General features: G+C 39.7%; 1 protein-coding gene across 2 annotated transcripts in view; it reads right to left on the bottom strand.

Moving 5' to 3' along the window:
* Positions 1-21,358, bottom strand: part of PCYT1A (phosphate cytidylyltransferase 1A, choline) — a 44,143-nt gene extending 22,785 nt beyond the window's left edge. Inside the window, exons 1-4 of one of the 2 annotated variants that reach the window (XM_067034324.1) lie at positions 21,215-21,305; positions 18,983-19,008; positions 18,463-18,516; positions 4,572-4,698 (exon numbers count right to left, since the gene is read on the bottom strand). In XM_067034324.1, coding sequence (XP_066890425.1) covers positions 4,572-4,688 — 117 coding nt within the window. In that variant the 5' untranslated portion in view covers positions 4,689-4,698; positions 18,463-18,516; positions 18,983-19,008; positions 21,215-21,305. Of the gene's footprint in view, positions 1-4,571; positions 4,699-18,462; positions 18,517-18,982; positions 19,009-21,214 lie in introns of both variants that reach the window. The other variant, XM_059065237.2, reaches the window with a different exon arrangement.
* Positions 21,359-23,942: the final 2,584 nt, after the last annotated feature.

Genomic DNA, 23,942 nt, shown 5'->3' with positions numbered 1-23,942 from the left:
CAGAGCAACTAGGAACATGCGCCACAACTACTGAGCCTGAGCTCTAGAGCCCGCAAGCCACAACTACTGATCCCGCGTGCCACAACTAGTGAAGCTCGTGCGCCTAGAGCCCGTGCACCACAACTACTGAAGCTCGCAGGCCTAGAGCCCGTGCTCCGCCACAAGAGAAGCTACCGCAATGAGAAGCCCGCACACCACAACCAGAGAAAGCTGGCGCGCAGCAACAAAAGACCCAATGCAGCCAAAAATAAATTAATTAAGTAATTAAGTAATTTTTTTAAAAAGTGGAAGACAGTAATACCTGCTCCATAAGGTTGCTATGAGGATTAAATAAAATAGCATATGCAAAGTAACTAGCACAATGTTACACATATGAGTAGGCACTCAACAAATCTACATTAGCTCATTTTCTCTTCCATTCTATGGAACACAGGTTTCATTATACCAACAAAATTAACTAAACTGTATTAATCTAAGAGGTTAGCTTCTAAATGCTATATAAAGTTTCTAAGTCTATGCAAATTATAACTAATACTACTATAACTAAAACTTAAAACTTATAATGATCATCATCTCCCAAATTATGAATGAACTTCTGAATGCAATATTGCTTCCATAAAAACTTTCTCCTGATTATATTCACATATATTAACTCACTACTCCTCAAAATTCTAGTGAAAGAGAAGAAGAGATTCTGGTGTCCTTACTAATAGGAAAGAGGAGGTAACTCAAATAATATAATACTAGAACTTGATATTGGCTTCCCAGTATGTATTCTATTTCCAAGGATTTGTAAACATTTTTCAGCAAAAAGTTTCATAATGGCACAGAGAAACATTTCCCATTTACCCAAACATTCTGCACAAATGGTAACATGCCCTCCTGAGTTCCAAATACTTCAATAATGCCAGGAAAAGGCTCTGGATTCAAGAGGAATACCATGTGGTGTGAGAAAGAAGGGATAAGGAACAGAGCAGAAAGAAAAAGAAAAACAATCATTCTCCCTGATTCCTGTTGCCATTTCAATGGATGTAAACAATGAGTTCACCTATTTAAGTACTATTTGGATGCCTCATAGACCTTCTAAGTTGAACCTGTACTAAACTCATCGCCTTCCTCCTAAAACAGCTCTTCTTCCTGTATTTTACATCTGAATGAGAAGCACCCCATCTACACAAACTACCTAAGGCTGAAACCTAGCAGTCATCCTTAAGACCTCTCATCCTCTGCATCCTGATAATTTCCAACAATTGTCTATTTCACTTCTTAAAAACTTAAAATTTATCTTGTCCTCTCTGTATCTACTGCCTTAGTTTAACCCTTCATCATTTCTAACCTGTATCTTTACAATAATCTCACAACTAGTCCTGTGGCTTCTGTCTATCCCTGTTTCAACTGTTCCTTTCCAAAGCTATCAGGATGATCTTCTAAATTGTATATCTGATCATATTACCTATAGGATAAAGTTCAAATTCCTTAGCACAGCATACAAGATCCTTCATGAGCAGGCCCTTGCTTTACCTTATCTATTGCAGATTCTTATTCTGAACTTTAAGCTCCAGTAATATAACTTGTAGTTTGCTAAACATACTATTATTTCACACTTCTGAAGTTGTACTCTATCTCTTGTCCATTTCTTGAATTCCTATTTAGCCTTCAAAGTTCAACTCTGAAATAATCTCAATGAAGCTTTTCCAAAACCACTGTCCCCACCCGTTGGTCAAAGTTGCTCCTCTAGAGGGTCACTGTACCTCTAACTTACTTCTATTTGGCCCTTTTCATACTGTATCTTAATTATTTTTATCTTTCCCCTATTTGTCTATGAGCTTCTTAAGGGCAAGGCCACCTTTGCATCTTTGCATCTCAATGCATAGCAAATGACACACAGAGGTTCTCAATATATGTAGTTTGAAATGAGATTGTAAGATCTATCTCCATAAGCAGAACTTCGGCCAATTAACCTCAGAGTTTAAGTACTCTGTGACTTATTCATACATATGACAAATATTAAGATAGGTTAAATGTCTATTCTTTATAAATATTTCTGTGATCCTTTTGATTTTACCTTTAGAAACATCTGTTTCAGTAACTTCTTTATACTTACAGACAAACTAGCCATAAAGTTATCCCTTAATTTTTCCTCCTTAACTCTTTTCTCTCCCTCCATCCATTTTATCCTGACCTACCAACCCAGCTACCAAATACTTGGGGAGGTTAGGAGGAAATGGGGAGTGACTGCTAATGGGTATGGGGCTTCTTTTGGGGATGATAAAAATATTCTAAAACTGGCTGTGGTGATGGTAGCACAACTCTGTGAATATATTAAAAATCATTGAATTGTACAGTTTAAATGGGTGGATTTATGATCTCAGTAAAGCTATCATAAAAAAAAGAAAAAACCTTGTTTGTTTTCGCTACAGAGTTGAAAGGGATTCAGAGATAGAAAGTACATGTGTACAGTGGAGATGACACACAAGTTTATTTAGCAGACACTTGTCATTAGAGTTAGTCCAGCCTGTTGGGTGAGTGAATCTTTGACCATTAGCCCATGTTAAATAGCCAGTGTGTACCAGAAAGGAATGTGAAATAGGTAGCAAGCCACTTAACTGATCTGTGACATGAATATATGAAGCAGAGTAACTTAAAGCATTGAAATTCCTCAGATTCTAAGAACCAAGAAATTTAAGTCTTCCCAGAGCCCATTCCACTAAGATTGGCCTTCCTTGGTCTATTCGTGGCTATGGTGATTGGCTCAGAGTATTACCTACTTGGTTATAACTTGTCCCTACTCCAAGTGAGAGTGCTGAATTGGTGCCCACCACCATCTCCTTAACCTGAATTTTCTAAGAAACATTCAGAAATTTAAAATGCCCTGTTAGGGACTTCCCTGGTGGCACACTGGTTAAGAATCTGCCTGCCAATGTAAGGGACATGGGTGCAATCCCTGGTCCAGGAAGATCCCACATGCCGTGGAGCAATTAAGCCCGTACGCCACAACTAGAGCCTGTGCTCTAGAGCCCATGACCCACAGCTACTGAAGCCCGCGTGCCTAGAGCCCGCACTCTGCAATAAGAAAAGCCACCACAATGAGAAGCCCGTGCACCGCATTTAAGAGTAGCCCCCACTCACTGCAACCAGAGAAAGCCCACGTGCAGTAATAAAGACCCAAAGCAGCCAGAAAACAAACAAACAAACAAAAAAGCGCTGTTTTGTTGACTGCTGAGTCATTTTCTGAGTTTACTTGCTGTAAAGAATAATGGCCCCCTAAGGATGTCTACGTCTTATTTTCTAGAACCTGTGACTATGTTACATGGCAAAAGGGGCTTTGCAAATGTGATTAAAGGATTTTGAGATAGACAGATTATCCTGGATTAGCCAAGTATGTCCAATGTAATTACAAGGGTCTTTACAAGTGAATGAAGGAGGCAGGAGATTCAGAATCAGAAGGAGATGTGATGACAGAAGCAGTGGTCAGAGTGTTGTGATTGCTGGCTGGCCCCTGAGCAAAGCAATACGGGCAACTTCTAGAAGCTGGAAAAGGAAAGGAAACAGTCTTTCCCCTAGAACCTCCAGCCCTAACTACACTTGATTTTAGCCTTTTGAGACCCATTTCAGCCTTGTGACCCCTAGAACTGTAAGATAATATATCTGTATTGTTTTAGGCCATTAAATTTGTGGTAATTTGTTACAACAGCAATAGAAAACTAATACACTTGCCCCCAACATAATCATCAATATCAGGCCTGAAGCATATACCTACTATTTGTGGAGTCCAGTTGCTTTTATTGCTCAAGATAGAATATTGGTTTAGAACAACTAGTAATTGTGTCCGAGTCCTTGTGGGTTATGAAGCTCCAAAAGTAACCAGTGGGAACTGCAGCTGGATCAATGGCTAATGGTCAATATAGGTACAAAACATACAGAAACATACAATTCTGTCACTGGGATTTTAAAACATGGATTTCATAACAACACTGTATATCAATAATAACTCCAACTGTGTATAAATATTCTTTGACATATTTTTTTTAGGGGAAGCTTCAGGAAGGGTACCAACCTGAGACAGGATGAGCCATCTGGAATGGGGTCTTTCATCAAAGGTTTGGAAGTGGTTAGGAAATACAAAGATAACATCCCAGAGATAAAGGAACATAAGGTAGGCAGTAATAGAAAAAGGTTCTCATCTAAGATATAACCAGTAATAGAGTGGAGGAGTGATATGAGAGAAAAGACAGTAAGACACAGAAAACTAAACACCATGAGATGATGCTAAGATCAGATCACTGCCTGGAGCTACAATTTCTCTATTTCATTAGTTTGAATTTGATCTTTTGCCTAATATATGTACAACCTCCAAATTTTCCTAACATTCTTTTTTCAATTCCAGTGTAAAGCTCTTACAACTGAGCTGTGAATTATCATCTGCATAAGAGTTCCAACAACTGGTGGAAAGTTACTATTCATTCTTTCCATTATTTACATTGTTATGTTGATATTGTCAGTGTTATATCAGTTTCTGCCCTCCTCCTGCCAGGTTAAATGTTCAACAAAGAAATCTCTTCCTTACTTACAATTGCACAGCGTGGCATTTTTGAAGGAATTCCATCATCCTCTGCTGCCCCATTGGGTCCAGGTATCTCTTTCCTCCTCTTCCTCATGTTGACTTTGGCTGAATTCTGTGCATCCATCTTCTTCTAACTGGTGATAGAAAGTGAAAAAGAATTTTTGTCTCATTGGGGTGGGAAAAGCCTGTCACCAGTATTTCAGAGATGTTAATATAGAGGCACTTAGTATCAATTCCATAGCACACACACACATAGCAAAAACAGCAAAGCTTCACAAAACCCAGGCTCTAGTAGAAACACTGAAATGCCTCTCTGTGGAACAATGGCACAATTAATCACCTGGACCTTGTAAATTATTTCCCAACCAATACAGCCTGTATACCAACTGCTAATTTCATATCCTGACTGCATGCAAAAACCTGGAAGAACTTGGCTGAGAAAGTTAGTTATACAGACTTTCCACTATTCTTACATCACATCTCTAGGACACCTATGACAGGTGCAAGGAAATGTGAAAGGTATGTCTTTGGTACCGATGGAGAAAAGAGCCTTTTTTTAAAAAAAGTATGGCCACCAGCGATTCCTGGTTTAACAAAGCATGGATTTCTTAACTCTAAATGCTCTGTATATTTCAGAGACCACTCCTCCAGGATGACAGCTATGAAAATTGTAGAGTAAGTGTACTTGTATCTTTTAAATGTCCTTCCTCTTCCTTTTTCAATTCACTTCCCCTCCCTCTTTCAGAGTCTTAGCACCTTAAGATTGCTCAGAGTCCCCAACTACTAAAACCCTACCCAGGCTTCTCCTTCCTCCAAGGAAAAACTTATTGTCTCATTTAGCAGAAAGTGTCTAGCAACTAACTATTACAGAAAAGTTCTGAATATTTGATGTTTCATGTTTAGATGTTGGCTTGTGCTACACCTCCAATCCCCTACAAGGATATCTGCATTTTTCTTAGGTAACATAATTTGTACAAATAAATTAATTTCTTGATAATGATGAAATTTTAGATATCAGCCAGAAATTGGAGATAGAGGAACTTCAACGATCAACTGCCATCTCTGCCCAAGATGTGGTACAGTGAAAGGTGGAAAAAAGATCCTTAGAGCAGAAGCAGAAAACAAAACAAAATACTAGACAGAATGAGGACTTTCTACTCTGCCTCACTGCCTCTAATAAGCCCTCCAGAATAGATGTTTATCTAAACAATCGCAATTGTGCCTTTCTTTCTTTCCTCTGGTTAAATTCCAAGTGGCAATGTGATAAGATCTATAAGAAACCTAACCTAATTCTTAGACACAGAAAGAAACACCCCATGAGTCATGGCTAAGTATTAGGCTGGTATGAAAAAATGTCAGAATCTAAAGTGAAAGATGAACACCACCCAGAAACTTCCTTTCATCACATATTCAATTAAAATTAAAATGTCTTTTCATCACAAATTAAAATAAAATGAAAGGAGGGTACTATATATTTAACAAGTTTTTCCAGTGATGATGATCAGAGATTTTCTTCATTATTGTTATTAATTATTCTTTTGAAATATCCAGAGGTCAGATTTACTACTCCCATCTCACTGGTCTGAGAGGCCTGCTAAGAATGCTTAATCAGTTCAGTTAATGACCATTTCTAATTTGCATACAACAGGACTTTGCTGCAAATATCTGTTAAATTCTCAGAGTAGGCAGACAAAATCCATTATGAGAAATATAATCAGCAATCTGGTGTCAGGTAGCTCAAGGTCAGGCAGTCAATAATATTGAGTATTTATTGTACACAGGTATTATCATTTTTAAAGTAAAAGTTATTTTCTCAAGAAGCCTTCAATCAAGGTGAGGAAACCACATGTTTATGATAAAAAATGCTCCTTAGGATTGCAAAACCATTGGGGGAAAGTTTGTTTAGGAACAGTTTCAAAGTAAATATCTCCCCATCAATGACTTATTAATTACAAAGTAAAAAGAGTTACCTTTAAAGTGAACAAAATCTGAATTGGGAGATTGGGATTGACATATATATACCGATATGTATAAAATGGATAACTAATAAGAACCTGCTGTATAAAAAAAAATAAATAAAATTTTAAAATGTACACTATTAATAATGTAAAAAAAAAGTGAAAAAAATCTCTCAGCTAAGTAATTAAAGCTAATTAACATCACCAATAATGCCTCCTGATGTGAGGCACTGATGACACATCATCTGCCAAAAATGCATAACCTGTATGGATTTGTAAGGAACAATCAGACAAACCTCAACTAAAGGACATTCTAGAAAACAACAAGGCTGTATTCTTCAAAAAAATGTCAGTCTTGAAAAACAATGAAAGGCTGAGGGACTGTTCCAGGTTAAAAGAGACCAAAGAAATGACAACTAAATGTAATGCATAATTCTAGATTGGGGGAGAAATTGTTATAAAGGATAGTTATTAGGACAATCAGTAAAATTAAAATATGGATTCTGTATCAGATAATAATATATATCAATGTTAAAATAAACTTCCTGAAGTTGATCATTATACTGTTATATAAAAGACTGTCATTGTTTTTTTATGCTGAAGTATCTAGGGATAAAGGGTTATGATCTCTGCAACTTAACCTCAGCAAAAAAAAAAAAGAAGAAAAATGTGTATATTACATATAAAAAGGTAAAACAAATATCGCAAAATGTTATCAATGTATGAATGTATGAAGGTGAGTCAGGCATAAAGGAGTTCATTTTAATATTCTTGCAACTTTCTAAAGGCTTTATTTTTTTTTTAAGTAAAAAGTTACTTTTAAAAATGTTCAATAACCATTATCTACACAGATAGGCCCTCATCTAAGGTTGTCTTTTGGGGTCTCTAGAAACCGATTTCCTCTCCTTCCTAACTCTTTGAATCAGTGTACATGATACATATATTCCAAGAAGTATGTTTTAGGAATCTAAATGTGTTGAAAGAAAGATAATAACAGCAAATTCATAATAATGACTATTTTTTTTCCAATATTACCAGTGCCAGGCACTGTGCTAGGTACTTTATATACATTATTCTCATTTAACCCATATAACCTGAGAAGCAGGTATTTTTAGTCCCAATTTACAAGTGAGAAAACTAAGGATCAGGGAGGTTAAGCAACCTATCCAGAGATCACACAGCTAGTAAATGAGAAAGCCAGGATACTGTCTCCCAGAAATTCACAGATTTTTTTAAAGAAGCTGTCTCATCATTACTGCTGCTTCCCTCAATCAGGAACATTCTTTCCATGGCATGGGTTCCTTAAGTTTCTGCAAACTTAAGTCAGACCAGTCTAACTGAACAGTGGAATAAAAGGTCACAGTCACTTAAAGGTAAACAAGGTCCCAGCACCAATCAAATAGAACTGACATGGCTATTGGCCTGATTCCAAAGCTGCCTGATTTGTCAGCTGTACAGATCTTTCCTACTGGAAAAGTTTTGCTAGGATTTCCTGATAAGCTTTCAACGTAAGCAATAAAGAATTCTTTAATTCTCTGCTCATCTCTCTTCTGACATTACAAATAGGTGGTGCTTAAGTCACCTGTACTTTTCATTCATGATACAAAATAGAGTTTTAAGGATGCCAAAATAAATCAAGGGAATAAATGTCATGTCATATTCTCACCAGTTACCTTCCATGACTTCAAGTTAAAATTCCTTAAAGTTTAATAGAAAAATACTTAACACATCCAAAGACATGTTTATAGGAACTTCTCAGAAGTCTTTGCTCTGTGTGTGTGTTGGGGTGGGGGGGAGGATTATGTGTGCTATAATATTTTTACAGCTCTACTGAATGAACTATAATTGACATACAATAAACCATATATTAAAAGTATATAATTTAATGAGTGTTAACATTATATACCTGTGAAATCATCAAAATTAATAAACATATCCCTCACTCCCAAGTTTCCTCATACCACTTTATAATCCATCTCTCCCTCCCTACTCTGACTTTGCTTTGCTTTTCTGTTTTGTTTACATTGTGGTAAAATATACATAACATAAATTCTGCTTTGCTTTTTAACTGTTTAATTCTTGAAGTACTGAACCATCTTGCATAATACAACTTAACCAGCCAAACACATGGTAGATATCATCATACTAGAAAGAAGCAAAGGCGCTAAATACTGCCCTTGTGGTTTTAAAGATATTTTAAAGTCAAATTGATATCTGGAGTCACTAGATATTGTGACACTGGATCTATTCCACTAGATTAAAAAAATCATACAAAAAAATATAAAATATCACAATGAGGACTCAAGGGAGGAGAAAGGAGGTTATCTGACTAGCTATTTAAAGCTAATGTAAAATTCATGAACAAAGAATCAAGGCAACCATTATTATTAGTATTAGTACTGACACATTGCAAAGCCCTTTGGTAAATAATAGTAATACTAACATATTTTACCTGAATTTCAGTTAAGTGCATACATTCTTCAACAAAATCTCTCCTTCTGTCTTATATAAATACCTCTAACCAAATGTCTAAGGCAGTGTTTCTCAATATTTTTTATCCATGCTCCATTTTGAGAAAAGTAAAAATCTTTAACCTCACTCCATTAGCATACTGTAGAGATTAAACAGAGGTCAGCCCCTAAATCATATTACCTAAATATGAATCCCATTTCTACCACTAACTAGCCATGAAAATTTGGACAAATTCCTTTATCTTTCCAAGTCTTAGTTTCATCATCTAACAAATGTGGCTTAAATGGAATAATCCATGTAAAGCCTTAGCTCAGCGTCTGGCACACAGTATGTGCTTGTAAACATTAGCTACTATTATTATTTCATAGTAGTAGTAGTTGCCATCATCTGCCTTAAAGTCTATCTTCTGCGTATCCCCTATAACCAAAAAGATTTTGTCAAGTTTTCACCCATGATTACTACTATAAAAAATGTACTTTTAATGTAAAAGTATGATAAAACATGAAGTATGCTCCATCTCCCCATCTTATCCTTACCCCATTTAAGAATCACTGCTGTGGAACTTCCCTGCTGGTTCAGGGGTGAATAATCCGCCTTCCAATGCAGCGGACGTGGGTTTGATCCCTGTTCAGGGAACTAAGATCCCACATGCCGCGGAGCAACTAAGCCAGCACGTCACAACGAGCTCCCGTGCCTCAACTAGAGAGCCTGTGTGCTGCAAAGTACAGGGCCCACTCGCTCTGGAGCCTGCGCACCACAACCGGAGAAGCGAAAACCTGCACGCCACAACTAGAGTGAAGCCGGTGCACCGCAGCAAAAGATCCCGCCTGCCTCAACGAATATCCCGCATGCCGCAACTAAGACCCGACGCGGCCAAAAATAAGATAGATAAATAATAAACAAATCTTAAAAAAAATAAAGTAATTTAACAATTGAACATCCTTGCCCAACAGACACTAATCCAAAAAATAAAAATTACTATTGTAGCAAGAATTATTCTAGAGCCTGATGTTAAGCTATGATGAAGAAACACCACTATTACTACTACTACTACTACTACTGTCAGCATTTATATAACACCTGTATGTCTAAAAACTTTAAAAATATTGAAAGTCTTGGGGTTTCCCTTCCCTGGTGGCACAGTGGTTAAGAATCTGCCTGCCAATGCAGGGAACACGGGTTTGAGCCCTGGTCCGGGAAGATCCCACATGCCACGGAGCAACTAAGCCCGTGCGCCATAACTACTGAGCCTGCGCTCTAGAGCCCGGAATCCACAACTACTGAGCCCGCGTGCCACAACTACTGAAGCCCATGCGCCTAGAACCTGTGTTCCGCAACAAGAGAAGCCGCTGCAATGAGAAGCCCGCGCACCGCAACGAAGAGTAGCCCCCGCTCACCACAACTAGAGAAAGCCCGTGCATGGCAACGAAGACCCAATGAAGCCAAAAATAAATAAATTTCATAAATTTTTAAAAAACTCTCAACATTCACAACACTTTGACATAGATGTATTATTTTTATCACTATTGAAACTGAGGCACAGAAAATAAGATCACACAGCTAGTAAGTGGTGAAGCTAGGAATCAAATTCAGTCAGCCTGGCTGCAGACTACACACCCCTAACAACTGTGGTATACAATAAAATGTGACACTGTACTATACAAGAAGGTACCTAATAACTACCTCTAAATATCTGAATGCCTGTTATATTGGATAGGGCAGACACTTATTCTGTGAAAGTCCAGATAATAGAAAATGAATCACTAGTTGGAAGATACAGAGACACAAACTTTAACTAAACATAATAAAAACATTTTTAGGAACGAGAGTTATCTGAAAAGGGGGCATTTCATTTTGGCATACCAGGACATTCAAGGAGAGGTTGTGTAGAAATACCTTCATTCATTTTATTAGTCATAATCCTGTTAAAGTCCATCATGGTTGATCTTTTTGTTTGTTCTAATCTTAAAATAATTTCAAATCATGACTGCCATCTATCACATTAGCATTCACAATTTCATGTAACCTATACACTTGAAAAGCATGGTTTTTACGTCTCCATGCATGTTAGTGCTGAAAGTATTGATCAGGATAGATATATGTCACCATACACCAATATGACATACCACTAGACCCCTTCCTCCTCATTGAGATCCACTCTTAATACTCTAGGTTAGTACAATATAAAACACAGGAGAGTTTATCTTTAGAAAACAGGAGAGGGCTTCCCTGGTGGCGCAGTGGTTGGGAGTCCGCCTGCCGATGCAGGGGACGCGGGTTCGTGCCCCGGTCCGGGAGGATCCCACATGCCGCGGAGCGGCTGGGCCCGTGAGCCACGGCCGCGGAGCCTGTGCTCCGCAGCGGGAGAGGCCACAACAGTGAGAGGCCCACGTACCACAAAAAAAAAAAAAAAAGAAAGAAAACAGGAGAGAAAAATATATTTAGAATTCTTAATGATTAAGGTATTCAATCAGATGTAAACCCGTTTCATTGTACTATCACATAATCCACATTTCTCTATCACAGTCCCAAAGATTATGATAATAGTGATGATAAAAATTATAGCTAACACTTACAGAGTACTTCCTTTGTGCCAGAAAGTTATAAACCTTTTGCATATATTAAATAAAAATTCTCACAACAATCTTATGCGGTAGATAATATTATTTGCTCTATTTTGCAGATGAGGAAATTGAGGCACAGCTGGGTTAAACGACTTGACTGAGGTCACACACCTAGGACAAGGCAAAACCAGGATTTGAACCAAGGCATTCTGGCTCTAGGATCTGTGTACATAACAACAACACTGCCTAGTATTTATTTACTTATTATATGTTGCCTAGTATATAAAATGGTCATACATGAATTTAAACAAAACCACTTACTGCACTCTGGCCATGCACTACACTGTGCCAAGCAGGAATTTAATTTCATCTTTCACAAAGACTGGGCACCTTCTCACTGAGCATATCGCTGACAGACTACTTAGGAATTCCAGGGGCTTATTTTGGTTTGGGCCAGAGTAGAAGAGTAGAGGGTGCACTAGACCAGGAATCATATCATATAAACTGAGACTTCATTCTAGCTCCTCCCAGGGAATTCCCTGGCAGTCCAGTGGTTAGGACTCGCGCTTCCACTGCAGGGGGCATGGGTTCGATCCCTGGTCGGGGAACTAAGATCCCACAGGTCTCTCAGCCTGGCCAAAAAAAAAAAAAAATCTAGCTCCACCTAGTACCTTAACTCTAAGTTATGGTGAGTGCAAATGAGAGATTAGAAAACAAACTCCCTGATGTTGCTGTTTTTCCACCGTTCAATTCTCCTGCTCTGAAAAGAGCCCATTTTCATTCGGAGACTCAGTATCATTCGGTCTGTGTGATCTTCACCCTTAGCCATACCATTAGATGCCACGTGCCTAACCTGAACCAATTAGCACATCACTCTCTCAGGCCACAGACTGGGGGAGGAGAGAGGTGGGAAGGGCAGTGATTGGTGACCTAAGATAGTCCAATCAGAGTGAATCTCAGGACTCACCAGACAGGAATTCTTGGACAAAGATTATCATTTCTTTCTCTGTGAATTCAAGCCTGGAGACCTGACTCTAGGAACCATCCTATAACAATCTAGTGGTCATCCTATATCCAAGAACAGAGTCTTTCTCAAAATAGTCACACAGAGAAAGCAATGCTGATGATGGAGAGAAGCCAGATCCTGAACTGCCTAATTGTGTCAACCAATACATTCCCCTTTTTGCTTAAGCTCAATTAAGCTTGGTTTTTTATCACTTAGAACCACAAAATCATAATTAATGCATTCAATACTTGGCAATGAGCCCTAGCACAAAGTAGGTGCTCAATAACTATTTGAATAAATGTAATAAGGGGAAAAACTCCTTTGAAATTTTGAAAAGCACTACTCACATTAGTATTTTGTTTTGATGGAAAGAGGTCAAGTACTTGTCAATTTATAAGTGTATCAAAGATGGCAAAACAAAGCTCTCATCCTGTCAAAAGTACTTTTTTCTTATCTGCTTACAGTTCTTCTATTTTCCAAGATGACTTTTGTGTCATATATTGTATTTTACACTATACTTTATTTTTTTAATTAATTAATTAATTAAAATTTTTTTGGCTGTGTTGGGTCTGTTGCTGCGCGTGGGCTTTCTCTTTGTTGCGGTGCACGGGCTTCTCTTTGCAGTGGCTTCTCTTTGTTGCAAAGCACAGGCTCTAGGTGTGCGGGCTTCAGCAGCTGTGGCATGCAGGCTCAGTAGTTGCAGCGCTCAGGCTCAGCTGCTCCGCGGCATGTGGGGTCTTCCCAGACCAGGGCTCGAATCCGCATTCCCTGCATTGGCAGGCGGATTCTTAACCACTGTGCCACCAGGTAAGTCCCTTATACTATACTTTAAACTGAACATTACACATCAGACTTAAACTGAAGTCTTAAGATCCTCTGGATTTAGAACAAACACATCTAATACTTTTTGTTTTATAATGCAAAACACTTCTATATCTTCTCCACTTTCTTAGGAGATGGAAAACACCAAGATCACAGTCATTGCATAATAGTGACCCTAAAAGAATTCAGAAATTATAAAGAGATTAACCCTCACACCTTTCCTCTAGAACTATTACTAATTTTTAAACTTTGACTTTATAGGTCTCTCAAGTTTTTCATTTTTCACTGGCTCTCTTAGACCATCCCCATGTTCCTCATATCTACTAACTTATACACTATGAAAGTATATATAAAAATTTAATAATTAGTGCCTAAACTGATAAAAAAAATTACCCCCAGCTTCCCTAAAGTTCCAATAGATGTCTGCTAGGACACATCAAATTTGCTACTGAGAAAAGGTATGTGGGAAGATGAGGGCATACTGAGGGTAGCAAATATATGTTGGCTTTTTAGTTCATTATACCGAGACTTAGCTTGACCTAAAATCACACCATCTTTACATACTCACAATTGCCCAGTAACCACTGAATACCTCCAACTATGAGGAACAATACTTCCCAACTCTCCATTTATGATTAACTGCCCCTTTGCAATCAACCAATACTATTCAAGTAAAAGTGAGTGATGACCCTGGAAAACGAGGAGACTTTAAATATCTACATTCCAGAGCGAACACATACACACACACACACACACACACACACACACACACAGGCTGCCTTAATACGTGTTTGTCCAGTGGGTAATAGGGTTGGGAAAAGATGACACCTCCTCAGAACCAGTAGAGTACAAGATCAAAATAGGGATGGGGAGCAGGAGATTGCCCAATGATTTGCAGGTGGAGCCTGGCTTCCAGCCATAGCACCCACACTAATTAAGCTGGGATGAGTCAAAATGAAAGCAGTTGGAGATAGAATACACAGCCTCACTTATGAGCCCATTAGGGTGGGCCAAAACTTCATATTTCCTTAGCAGTTTATCCTCCCCAAAAGTTTCTATGTCAAAAGAAGCTATAACAAAAGAGAAAAAGGGAGCTGGCAGCCAGAATGCAGCATTTGTAAGGCCTGATCTTTCCAACACTGCTACATATTCAGTCCCGAGATAAGTCACCTTATCTTAGTCACTCAAATTCCCCATTCAAGCACAGATTCTAAATATGGACATAAATACCCACACCACCACCATCACTACCAAAACCCTGCCGTTTAAGTGCCTTAGTGTCTCCAAATTGCTTTCAAGATACAGAATGTGGTATCTGTTCCTGTGATTTTTACCCAGGTTCACAAAATCTGGCTCCATTTCTGCTGACTAACCTCCCAGTATACACTGCTTGCCTTGTTCTTTAATGTTCGAATAGATGCCTGCTTGGATGGATTAACTTTGCTATTAAGGAAGTACACAGAAGTAGAAATGTGTGTCAGCAGGGAGGGAGTGGCAGGGAGGAGATACTGAGGATAAATCTAATCAAGTGTCTTTCCAACGTGAATATCTTGAAGGAGACAAAATCTGGGCGCTGGTATGCAAATGCTTGTGTTTTAGAGATGAAAGTGTCCAACAAGTACAGTTTTAGAAACTCCCACCCAATCCCCTCTATTCTACTTCCTTATTGTTGGTAGATTTAGTAAGCACCCCAGGGTGAAAGAGGAGGCGGACTCTGCTTCCTAAGCTAGGCAACAACCTAAATAGAAGTTGCAATCATGTATACTCTTAAACCTAACTCAAATTTGACTGATTACTACAGGGAACTATCTGTAAAAAGAGGAAACATGAATTTTTCCTTTGCATTCTATTCCTGCTTCCCCTGTCTCTGGGCCTACAATTATCTCTTCCTCAGTAAAACCCTATGCTCAGTAACTTTCTACTGGCATACCAATGTCCAGTTCCAAAGCTGAGTGAGCAAGCATACTTTGTACTTCGGATCTTTATCTGCTTCTACCTTTGTGGAGCTTAATAAAGTAGTGCTCTAAGAGGCAAGCTCTGTGAACTCCTAGGTTAAAGTGAATCAAATACTGTTGGCATTAATCATGTCATCTGCTGTACATTCAGGCCTTCCCACAGATAATAGTGCAGTCACATCACCCCTTGTGTAAAGACCTTTGAAGCTTGAGGGAGGATATGTCTAACCCATAGTGGGGAGGAGGGACTGGATTCAAGAACCAGCAGAACTCCTAGAGCAGCTCACAAGCCAAAAATGGCCCACTGCCTGTTTTTGTAACTAAGGTTTTACTGGAACACAGCCACGCTCATTCACTGATGAATGAATGAAAAGTGGTCTATGGACACTTTTGTGCTACAACTGCAGAGTTGAGTAGTTGCAACAGAGACTGTAGAACCTGCAAAGCTGAATATTTACTATCTGGCCCTTTACCTAAAAAGTTTGCCAACTCTATTCTAGATGAAAACAGGATCCATTTTATCAATAATTTGGTAGTGAATTCTACCTAGATTATGCAAACAGTTCTAAAGTGGAGGACAGTGCCAGGAACAGAATTATTTCAAGAAACTGTACCATAACTTTCTGATATGGGATTTCTACAGTTTATGTCACTAACCTGTATATATCACCACACTGTATAGAATAAGTCAAAAGAATGCCTGATTTGGGAAGTTCTAAATATAAAAGTGATTTCACAACATGATCTGCACGGATGATTAGTTTTAAATCAGAGCTCAATATTATTCCTCAATATTGGGACCTGTAAATTGCCACATCTAAGATCTTAGCTCTGAACTTGATCTCTTCCCTCTAATTTCTCCAGAGAAACCGTTATTTAACAAACACTGAGTGGGCACTTACTCTGTGCCAGATCCTGGGTTAGTCCTGGACCAAAATAAAGTTTCTTCTTGGGCCTGACCACACAGTAGGATATTTCAGGAAAGAGATTATCCTAAAAACCACAAGGGACACTTGTAATAGTTCTTACAGTTGAATGATTTTGCTCTGCCACTATTCTACTAGAAGAATCAGTGAGTAAACCCTGTGTTTAGATTTTGCTCTTCCTAGAGTGGGTTATGGAACTCATATCTCTAAGGCAGGGTCTACGACAGATTCAGGAAGTCTCGGATTTGGACCAGAAAAATTATATCTTTATTTTCACTAGCCTCTGGCAAATTAACCATTCCTTCAATTATGAACGTAAGCCACAATAGTAATAGCACACTTAGTAGAATAGACTTTGTCACCAATAGAAATCATAGATTTTTTCATATAATATCACACTTGTTACAAATATCTTGAACTGTTTAAACACACGATCATTTAAAAATTATAGCTATAAGACTCACTGATAGACAGTAAACTTTATTTACTATGTTAATAAAAACTACATGTGCTATATCACACATTTAAAAAATATTTTGATAACTATATTTCAACATAATTTGTTTCCTTTATAATTCTATGTATTTTTTTGCAATAAAAACATTATTCCAAAAAAGGAGTCAACAAGGTTTCACCATACTGACAAAGGGGTCCACGGCACAAAAAAGATTAAGACCTAGGGGCCAAAAAATAAACAAACAAATGTAATCACATCTGAGGTAATTCTATGTAGATAAAAAAACTACCGTTTTCTGTTAAGTGCCATACACTCATTCTGTTCTCTAATATAACGCAAAGACTATAAGTCATTATTTTTAGCAGCCCTCACTTCAAACTGGTTTGCAAATAGTTGTGAATGTGATATATAACAGCCTAGCAGATCCATGGGTTCCCCTGGCAATCATTCTAGTCCAAACATAGAAAACTTCAAACTAACATAACTTTCAACACGAGAGTTACCAAAAGAAAGGGAGAAAAAAGACTGAAAAAAGACAACAAACAAACAAAAAACCAAAACACAACCCTGCTATATATCTACTAATCTGGTTTGCAAACAGTAAAATACAGGCAATACAATTATTTATATTAATGATAATGTATGTAAATGAACCTAACACAATGCCAAATATATACTAGAGACTCACTCTTTTTTTTTTTCTTCTGGAATGGTGCCCTGGCATATACTGCAAAATAATGTATGTAAAAACGTGCGGCTTCCCTGGTGGCGCAGTGATTGAGAATCCGCCTGCCGATGCAGGGGACACAGGTTCGTGCCCCGGTCCGGGAAGATCCCACGTGCCGCGGAGCGGCTGGGCCCGTGAGCCATGGCCGCTGAGCCTGCACGTCCGGAGCCTGTGCCCCGCAACGGGAGAGGCCACAACAGTGAGAGGCCCGCCTAGCACACACACACACACACACAAAAAAAACGTATATTCCCTAAATTTACTGACTGAATTATAGAGGAAGGGAGTTAGAATTTAAATTTTGCCACAAATCATTCATAAACAATTGACAAATCATACTTCATACACGTGTCCAGGTACCCATTTGACAGGAATATTGTGAAAAGGGAACTTTAGGACTAGAAACAGAAAGGTTTAAGTTTAGGAAAGAGAAAGTGCTAGAAGTTACCCTCTGGGCATATAAGCAGGAGGGCTGAGCCCTGCTCTTACACTCTCCTTCCTATTGTTTTCTTTTTTCTTTCTTTTTTTGTTTTTAATTGGGGTATAGTTGTTTTACAATGTTGTGTTAGTTTCTACTGTACAGCCAAGTGGAGTTCTCTGTGCTATACAGCAGGTTCTCATTAGTTATCTATTTTATACATATTAGTGTATATATATGTCAATCCCAATCTCCCAATTCATCCCAGCCCCCCCACTTTCCTCCCTTGGTGGAAGTCCATACGTTTGTTCTCTATGTCTGTGTCTCTATTTCTGCCTATTGTTTTCTAATGTGACTTATGTAGTGATAACGTAGGTAAAAGATGTAGAAGCAGCCACAATCTTGAGTAAAAAGGAACTCTCACAGTTCAGTGATGATTGGGAAGTACTCTGATTTCAGGGTTTCTCTAACAGAAAAAATTCCCCTAAAATCATGACTTTTAGAAAAATTTATTCTTTCCAATCTATTTTAGGGTAACACAAACGTTAGTGTAAGACAGACCTATTTCTATTTGACTCAGTAGGAAGAATTACCTCTATTAGTAGAAAAGCCAGAAGATCTGGTTTCAGATGAGAGTTACGCAAATACTTGGAAAGAAAAGCATAAGAAAATTACAATTATAACTAGATATTCTGTCCTTAGCCATCATTAAAAATAATAGCAAATTATTATGCTTGCTTTTTCTATGAATATTTAATAAATTAATCCTCATGAGAGTTTATAACATGAAGAGGTTATTCAGCTTCCACAGGAAAATCATGAATGAGGTCAGGTGGTTTACAAACTCCATGAGATTGTACACTAAATTTGTTGAGTATGCATATATTCCAGATTCTTAAAGGGCCATTTAACCAGAAGAACAGTTATCTCTGCCATAGAAAATCTAAAGCAAGAGAAAGCAATAATTCTTCCCATAGATACAGAGTAAGTCAGTGTTAACATCAGATAAAGTAACCAGGGACTTCTGAATCCAAGGATCTATCTGACTAGATCATTCTCCTTAACGGATCACATATCCAAAGAGGAGATTCCCCAAGAAAAATAAAACCTCACCTGTTTGTGGGAGAAGAAATCATAGGCTGAGGAAGGAATAAAAGTTCATTCTTTATCAATCAGGCCATTATACTGGTTTTCAAAGGGAATTTGCAAAGCTGGGTAAGTCAGAAAGAATCATTTCATTCAGCAGACACAAATGACCCCAGAGGCAGTGCTGCAGTCCCCAAGTCTAAATGTCTTCCCTTCTGTGGTGAGTTACCTTTAAGCATTATATTCTGTTCTAGGAACAAATTCTTGAGTAGTTCCTTTTAGTTATGTTGAATGTAAGCCAAGTAAGCATCTCATGTTCTAGAAAAAGCCATTTTTTAGCTAAACAAAGGCTATCCCTCACCATTCCCAACTCAGTCCCATTCAAGAATCTTTCTGAACTCTCTTCCCCTATCACAAAATGTATGTGTGTGTAGAGGGTGGGGTGACTATTAGGTTATCAGATAAACACAGTGTCTGGTAAGTTGAAATTGCCTCAAGCTTCTTCTATTAGATATATTTTTTAAAACACTGGGTGACACAGTAAGTAGCACCTTCTACAAAGGGCTGTAAAAGAGGAGGAAGTAGTGAAATTCACTTTAGTTCATTTCATCTGCATCACTAACAGCCCTCATGAAAGGGAATTGGTAGGAAATAAAACCAGAGCTAAAACATCATTTGAATTATCCACAGCCAGTCTTGGCCTCCAGTGCACAAATCATTGAACTGGATAGCTAAAAACAGTAAAGCTTCTCTGCTGTGGCATTCTAGTCACCACTGTTGACCTTCCCAGATCATCCTGTCTTCTCCAAGATAATCATCTATCTGTTCACCACTGATTCCTGCACCAAATTCCATTCTCAACTAGTTTCTTTTTACTAGCAATTCTCTGTACTTGCAGAATCACTAAATATCAAGATTGAAAAGGACCCTGAAGGTTATATTTCCCTACTCCCACTTTATTTCTTGGCAGAAACTTTTCTGTCTCTATCTTCAGTTCCCTTTCTAAGCTTGGTTCCTACCCTCCTCAAAGCTTCCCCCTTCCTCCATGTCTATTCCTAGCAGTTTTTCCTATCACAAACCCCTATATCCTCACTGCCTTTATAAATATCACTGTCCCTATTTCAATATATACCTGTTGGTTCTCCCAACTGAGAACTTGAGTTTCAGTCCCCAGTCATAACTGGTCACTTCAATTCTATTTGGGAAGCCTTCTCAAGTTAAGTCAATCTGATAGAGCCTGTGCCCCAGCCCCGGATCCCGTCTTCCCAATTGCATCTTTGTACTTCCAAACAGTCGTAGAATCGTCGCATTTTAGACCAGAAAGAAAACTCAGAAGTAATCTGGTCCAATGTTTTTCCCACTTTTTTTTACTACATTTTAAGACACATGAAATCCATTTTATATCATAATCTCACACACACATAACTGAAACACGTTTCATGAAATAATACTCTTACTCTGTGAACACACTGAAAATTTCTAGTCTATTCTTTTTTTTTTTAATTTCAGGTTCCATCCACTAAATAGACTTCACAACTCAATCACAGGATGGAAGCCACAATTTAGGAAACATTAATCTAGCACAAACTTCCCATTCACGGAGGAAGAAACTGTAGCTCAGTGGTGAGGTGAGCCTCCCAGCCACAAGGAGGTTGTTCGTAAAATTAAACTCGGGTCTGTCTCATAAGTCCCAAACCAGTGTTTCCCACTAAGACGTTTCCCACTAAGACCTTCTCCACCCAGTCACCACACCCCATACCCAAACACCATGCTACAGTACCCTGTCCAGTCACTGATCCCACACTCTTCTCCAACTCAGCCCCTCAAAGTTACTGCTCGTTGGTCGGAATCCCCCTGCAGCCGCCGCTTCATGTTCCCTTAGGTCAGAGTCCCCCTCACAGTTACTATCCATAGATCGGTCTCCTCCGAGTCGTTGGTCCTTGGTCACAGTTCCCTGCTGTCACTGCTTCATACTTCCTCGGTCATAGTCCCCTCGCAGCCTCTGCCTCGTGTTCTCCGAGGTCAGAGTCCCTCAACATTCACTGCTGCGGGTCGTAGACCCCTCGCGAGCAGCTGCGTCTCAGTCACAGTCCCCTCGTTGTCAGCGCCCCTGGGTCACAGCAGCCTTGCAGCCCCAGCCTCACACTCCCCTCGCTGTCACTGACCCACTCTTCTTTCAGTCAGTCTCCCCGCGGTCCCAGCGCCACAGTTTCTCCTCTCAAATAGAGCCGCAAGTATAGGCACACACCGAGTCCTCACCTGCAGCTCACGCTCCCCCGGTCCCTGTCCCGTCGAATTTCTCCTGGGCGCCGCCGCGTCACGGGCAAGGGAAGTTGAGGGGGTTGCGGGGAGACGCCCGGGAAAGGCAGCTGACGGAACCGTGGGCCGGAAGTCCCGCCTACTGCCCGCCCTCTTGTCACTCCGACCACGACTTTTCCCTGAAAACCACGACCCCTGACACAGTAGTTCCGCCTCCATAGAGGCCCCAGGGACGGAGGGACTGAACCGAAATCCCCAGAGACAGAAGACAAAATGGCAAAGGGTCAGTCTCCATGCGGAACTAGAGTATGCGGTGAAGATACGTATGTATCTTGTACTGAGACACGCTGTGACTTGTCACTAGTGCTGTCAGTCCTTCAAGAAGCTTTAACGCGATGGCTCCCCTTTTGCCCAGCTCCGGGCTCGGTCCCTTCCCGGAGGATCTGTCAATCTTTGTCCTTCCACCCCAGCCCCTGGCGTGGTGCCAGGCACTCGTACCAGCACATTCACAATGCAGATGGCCGCGACGCCTTCCAGCCTTGACATCCCCTACCTCCACCGCATGGTCTGCGGCTGCTTCACACAGCGCCACCTTTTCCCTACTTGGTGATGTAAAGAGAATTCCAATCAAGTCCTGTGAAAAGCCCTCTTTCTTCCTGTTATTTCTAACCCAGGTTGGCTCAACAAAAGGTGATCCCTAGGCATAAACTGGGGGCTAGCTGAACAGGAACGGATTCAAGGGAGGCCACAGGTAGGAAATCACATGGCAGGGTGTCTGGTGAAGAGAAATTTTTCCTTTGCTAGAATGAACCATTGGAGGGGTCCCTTTTGATTCTATAGGTGTAAGGCAAGTAAATACCCAATGTTATGGAAGACGTATGTAAAAGAACTTTTCAGTGTATTTACTTTTTATTTTTGTCTACATGCTTGACTTGAAAGTGGCTGAGAAGAAGTAGGGTGGGTAAAGTTAAGCATCTGCTAAGGAGCCTCCAGGTGAAAAAAGGGATTGTAACCATTCCCTTTCCAGTTTCAAATGGTTATTTGAACAGGCAGATAGATTAAGGTGCTGCAGATAAGGACAGCTAGCTGGAGAAGACACCAGGGACTCTAAGGGGAACATTACTACAAAGATAGTGGGAATTGGGATAGTAACCAACATAATCTCCGAGAGTCTTTAGGGAGAGCTAATTTCATATACAGCCTGGAAACTCTCAGACCCTGACACTGGGCAAACCCTGGAGAAAACAAATACATGTTTAAACTAACAAGCTGTGGAAAGTGTAGAGTGGCAAGAGCTGAGCAAAAACACTGGGTGAAAGATACAAGCAGTAATTCGAAATGTAGGAAAAGCATTGGGGCTAATGGCAGACTCCGGGAGGGTTCACGCCAACGAGTACCTCTCAGAACTTCTGCTCCCGGTGTCCTTGTCACCACGGTGAGCCACAGTCACCTCCTGCCTCTGCAGGAGACCCTCCAGCACTAGTAGGTTTCCAAAACTTGACTCCTAGGCTTAGAAAGATCCAGTGCCTCTGCATGGTCAGTGAACGGATGCCAGTTTGCATTTCCAGGAATGATATTCACGTTCAGAGCAAAAAAAAAGGAGACTGTTTGGAACTTTGCACGTCAGCACTATATGGAGTGTAAGTGGTGAGAGAGGACATCCTTCCCTTTTTCTTGATCTTAAAGGAAATGCTTCCAATAATTCACCATGAAGAATGATTTACAGAGTTATTCAGATCTGCTTCTTGAAACAAGTTTGATCCTAAACATGGGCTAAGTGCTTGACCCAGACATCCAGGGCTCAGCAGGATCAACGTAGTCTCTGAGCCTCTTGCTCTGATTCCAACAGTATGATCACATCACCCTCCATACAGGGCCTTTCACGTTGTAGTTGATGGAGCAGCTGGTGTCCTACCTGAACTCCATGTGCATGTGTATGCACGGTAACTGCAAGAGCCTGTCCTACCCAGAACCTGGTAACCCTCACCAGCTTGATGGTCTGTAGACAACTCTGTCCATGATGGCGTCTTGGCAATGATTAGGTTGAAACCATCTGAGAGGATATTAGGACACTGCATATTGACCTAAGGAGCATCTTGACATGTGGAGAGTAAACTCCAACCTTTTTCGACAAAACTATCTTTAAGAAACTGGAGTTTGCCGGGCTTCCCTGGTGGCGCAGTGGTTGAGGATCCGCCTGCCGATGCAGGGGACACGGGTTCGTGCCCCGGTCCGGGAAGATCCCACATGCCGCGGAGCGGCTGGGCCCGTGAGCCACGGCGGCTGAGCCTGCGCGTCTGGAGCCTGTGCTCCGCAACGGGAGAGGCCACAGCAGTGAGAGGCCCGCGTACCACCAAAAAAAAAAAAAAAAAAAAAAAAGAAACTGGAGTTTTCCAATTTCCTTAAGCTCTTTTCCTATAATTGCTATAAGGTGATATTAATATTTCCTATATGGAAATTCACTGTAGTTATGTTTGATTAATAATATATTATTTGATATTCCTCATTTCCAAAATAAAAGTAGGATAAAAAACTTTATGCACAAATAAACTGATCTCAGTGTTATTTATAATAGTGAAAAATTAGAAATAATCAGTCCCTCAATAAGGACATGGCAAAAATAACCAATGGTGTATAACCTAATGGAATAAGTATAACTATTAAAGTATGTTAGTGAAAATTGCAATCAAATAAAATGGCAAAAAAATTGCACATGATATTATGAGAA

This window comes from Kogia breviceps, chromosome 5 (genome assembly GCF_026419965.1).
Source record: "Kogia breviceps isolate mKogBre1 chromosome 5, mKogBre1 haplotype 1, whole genome shotgun sequence".
In the NCBI taxonomy this organism is placed as follows: Eukaryota; Metazoa; Chordata; class Mammalia; order Artiodactyla; family Physeteridae; genus Kogia; species Kogia breviceps.
The sequence above is the reverse complement of the archived record's forward strand: the minus strand, read 5'-3'. Positions and strand labels throughout refer to the sequence as shown.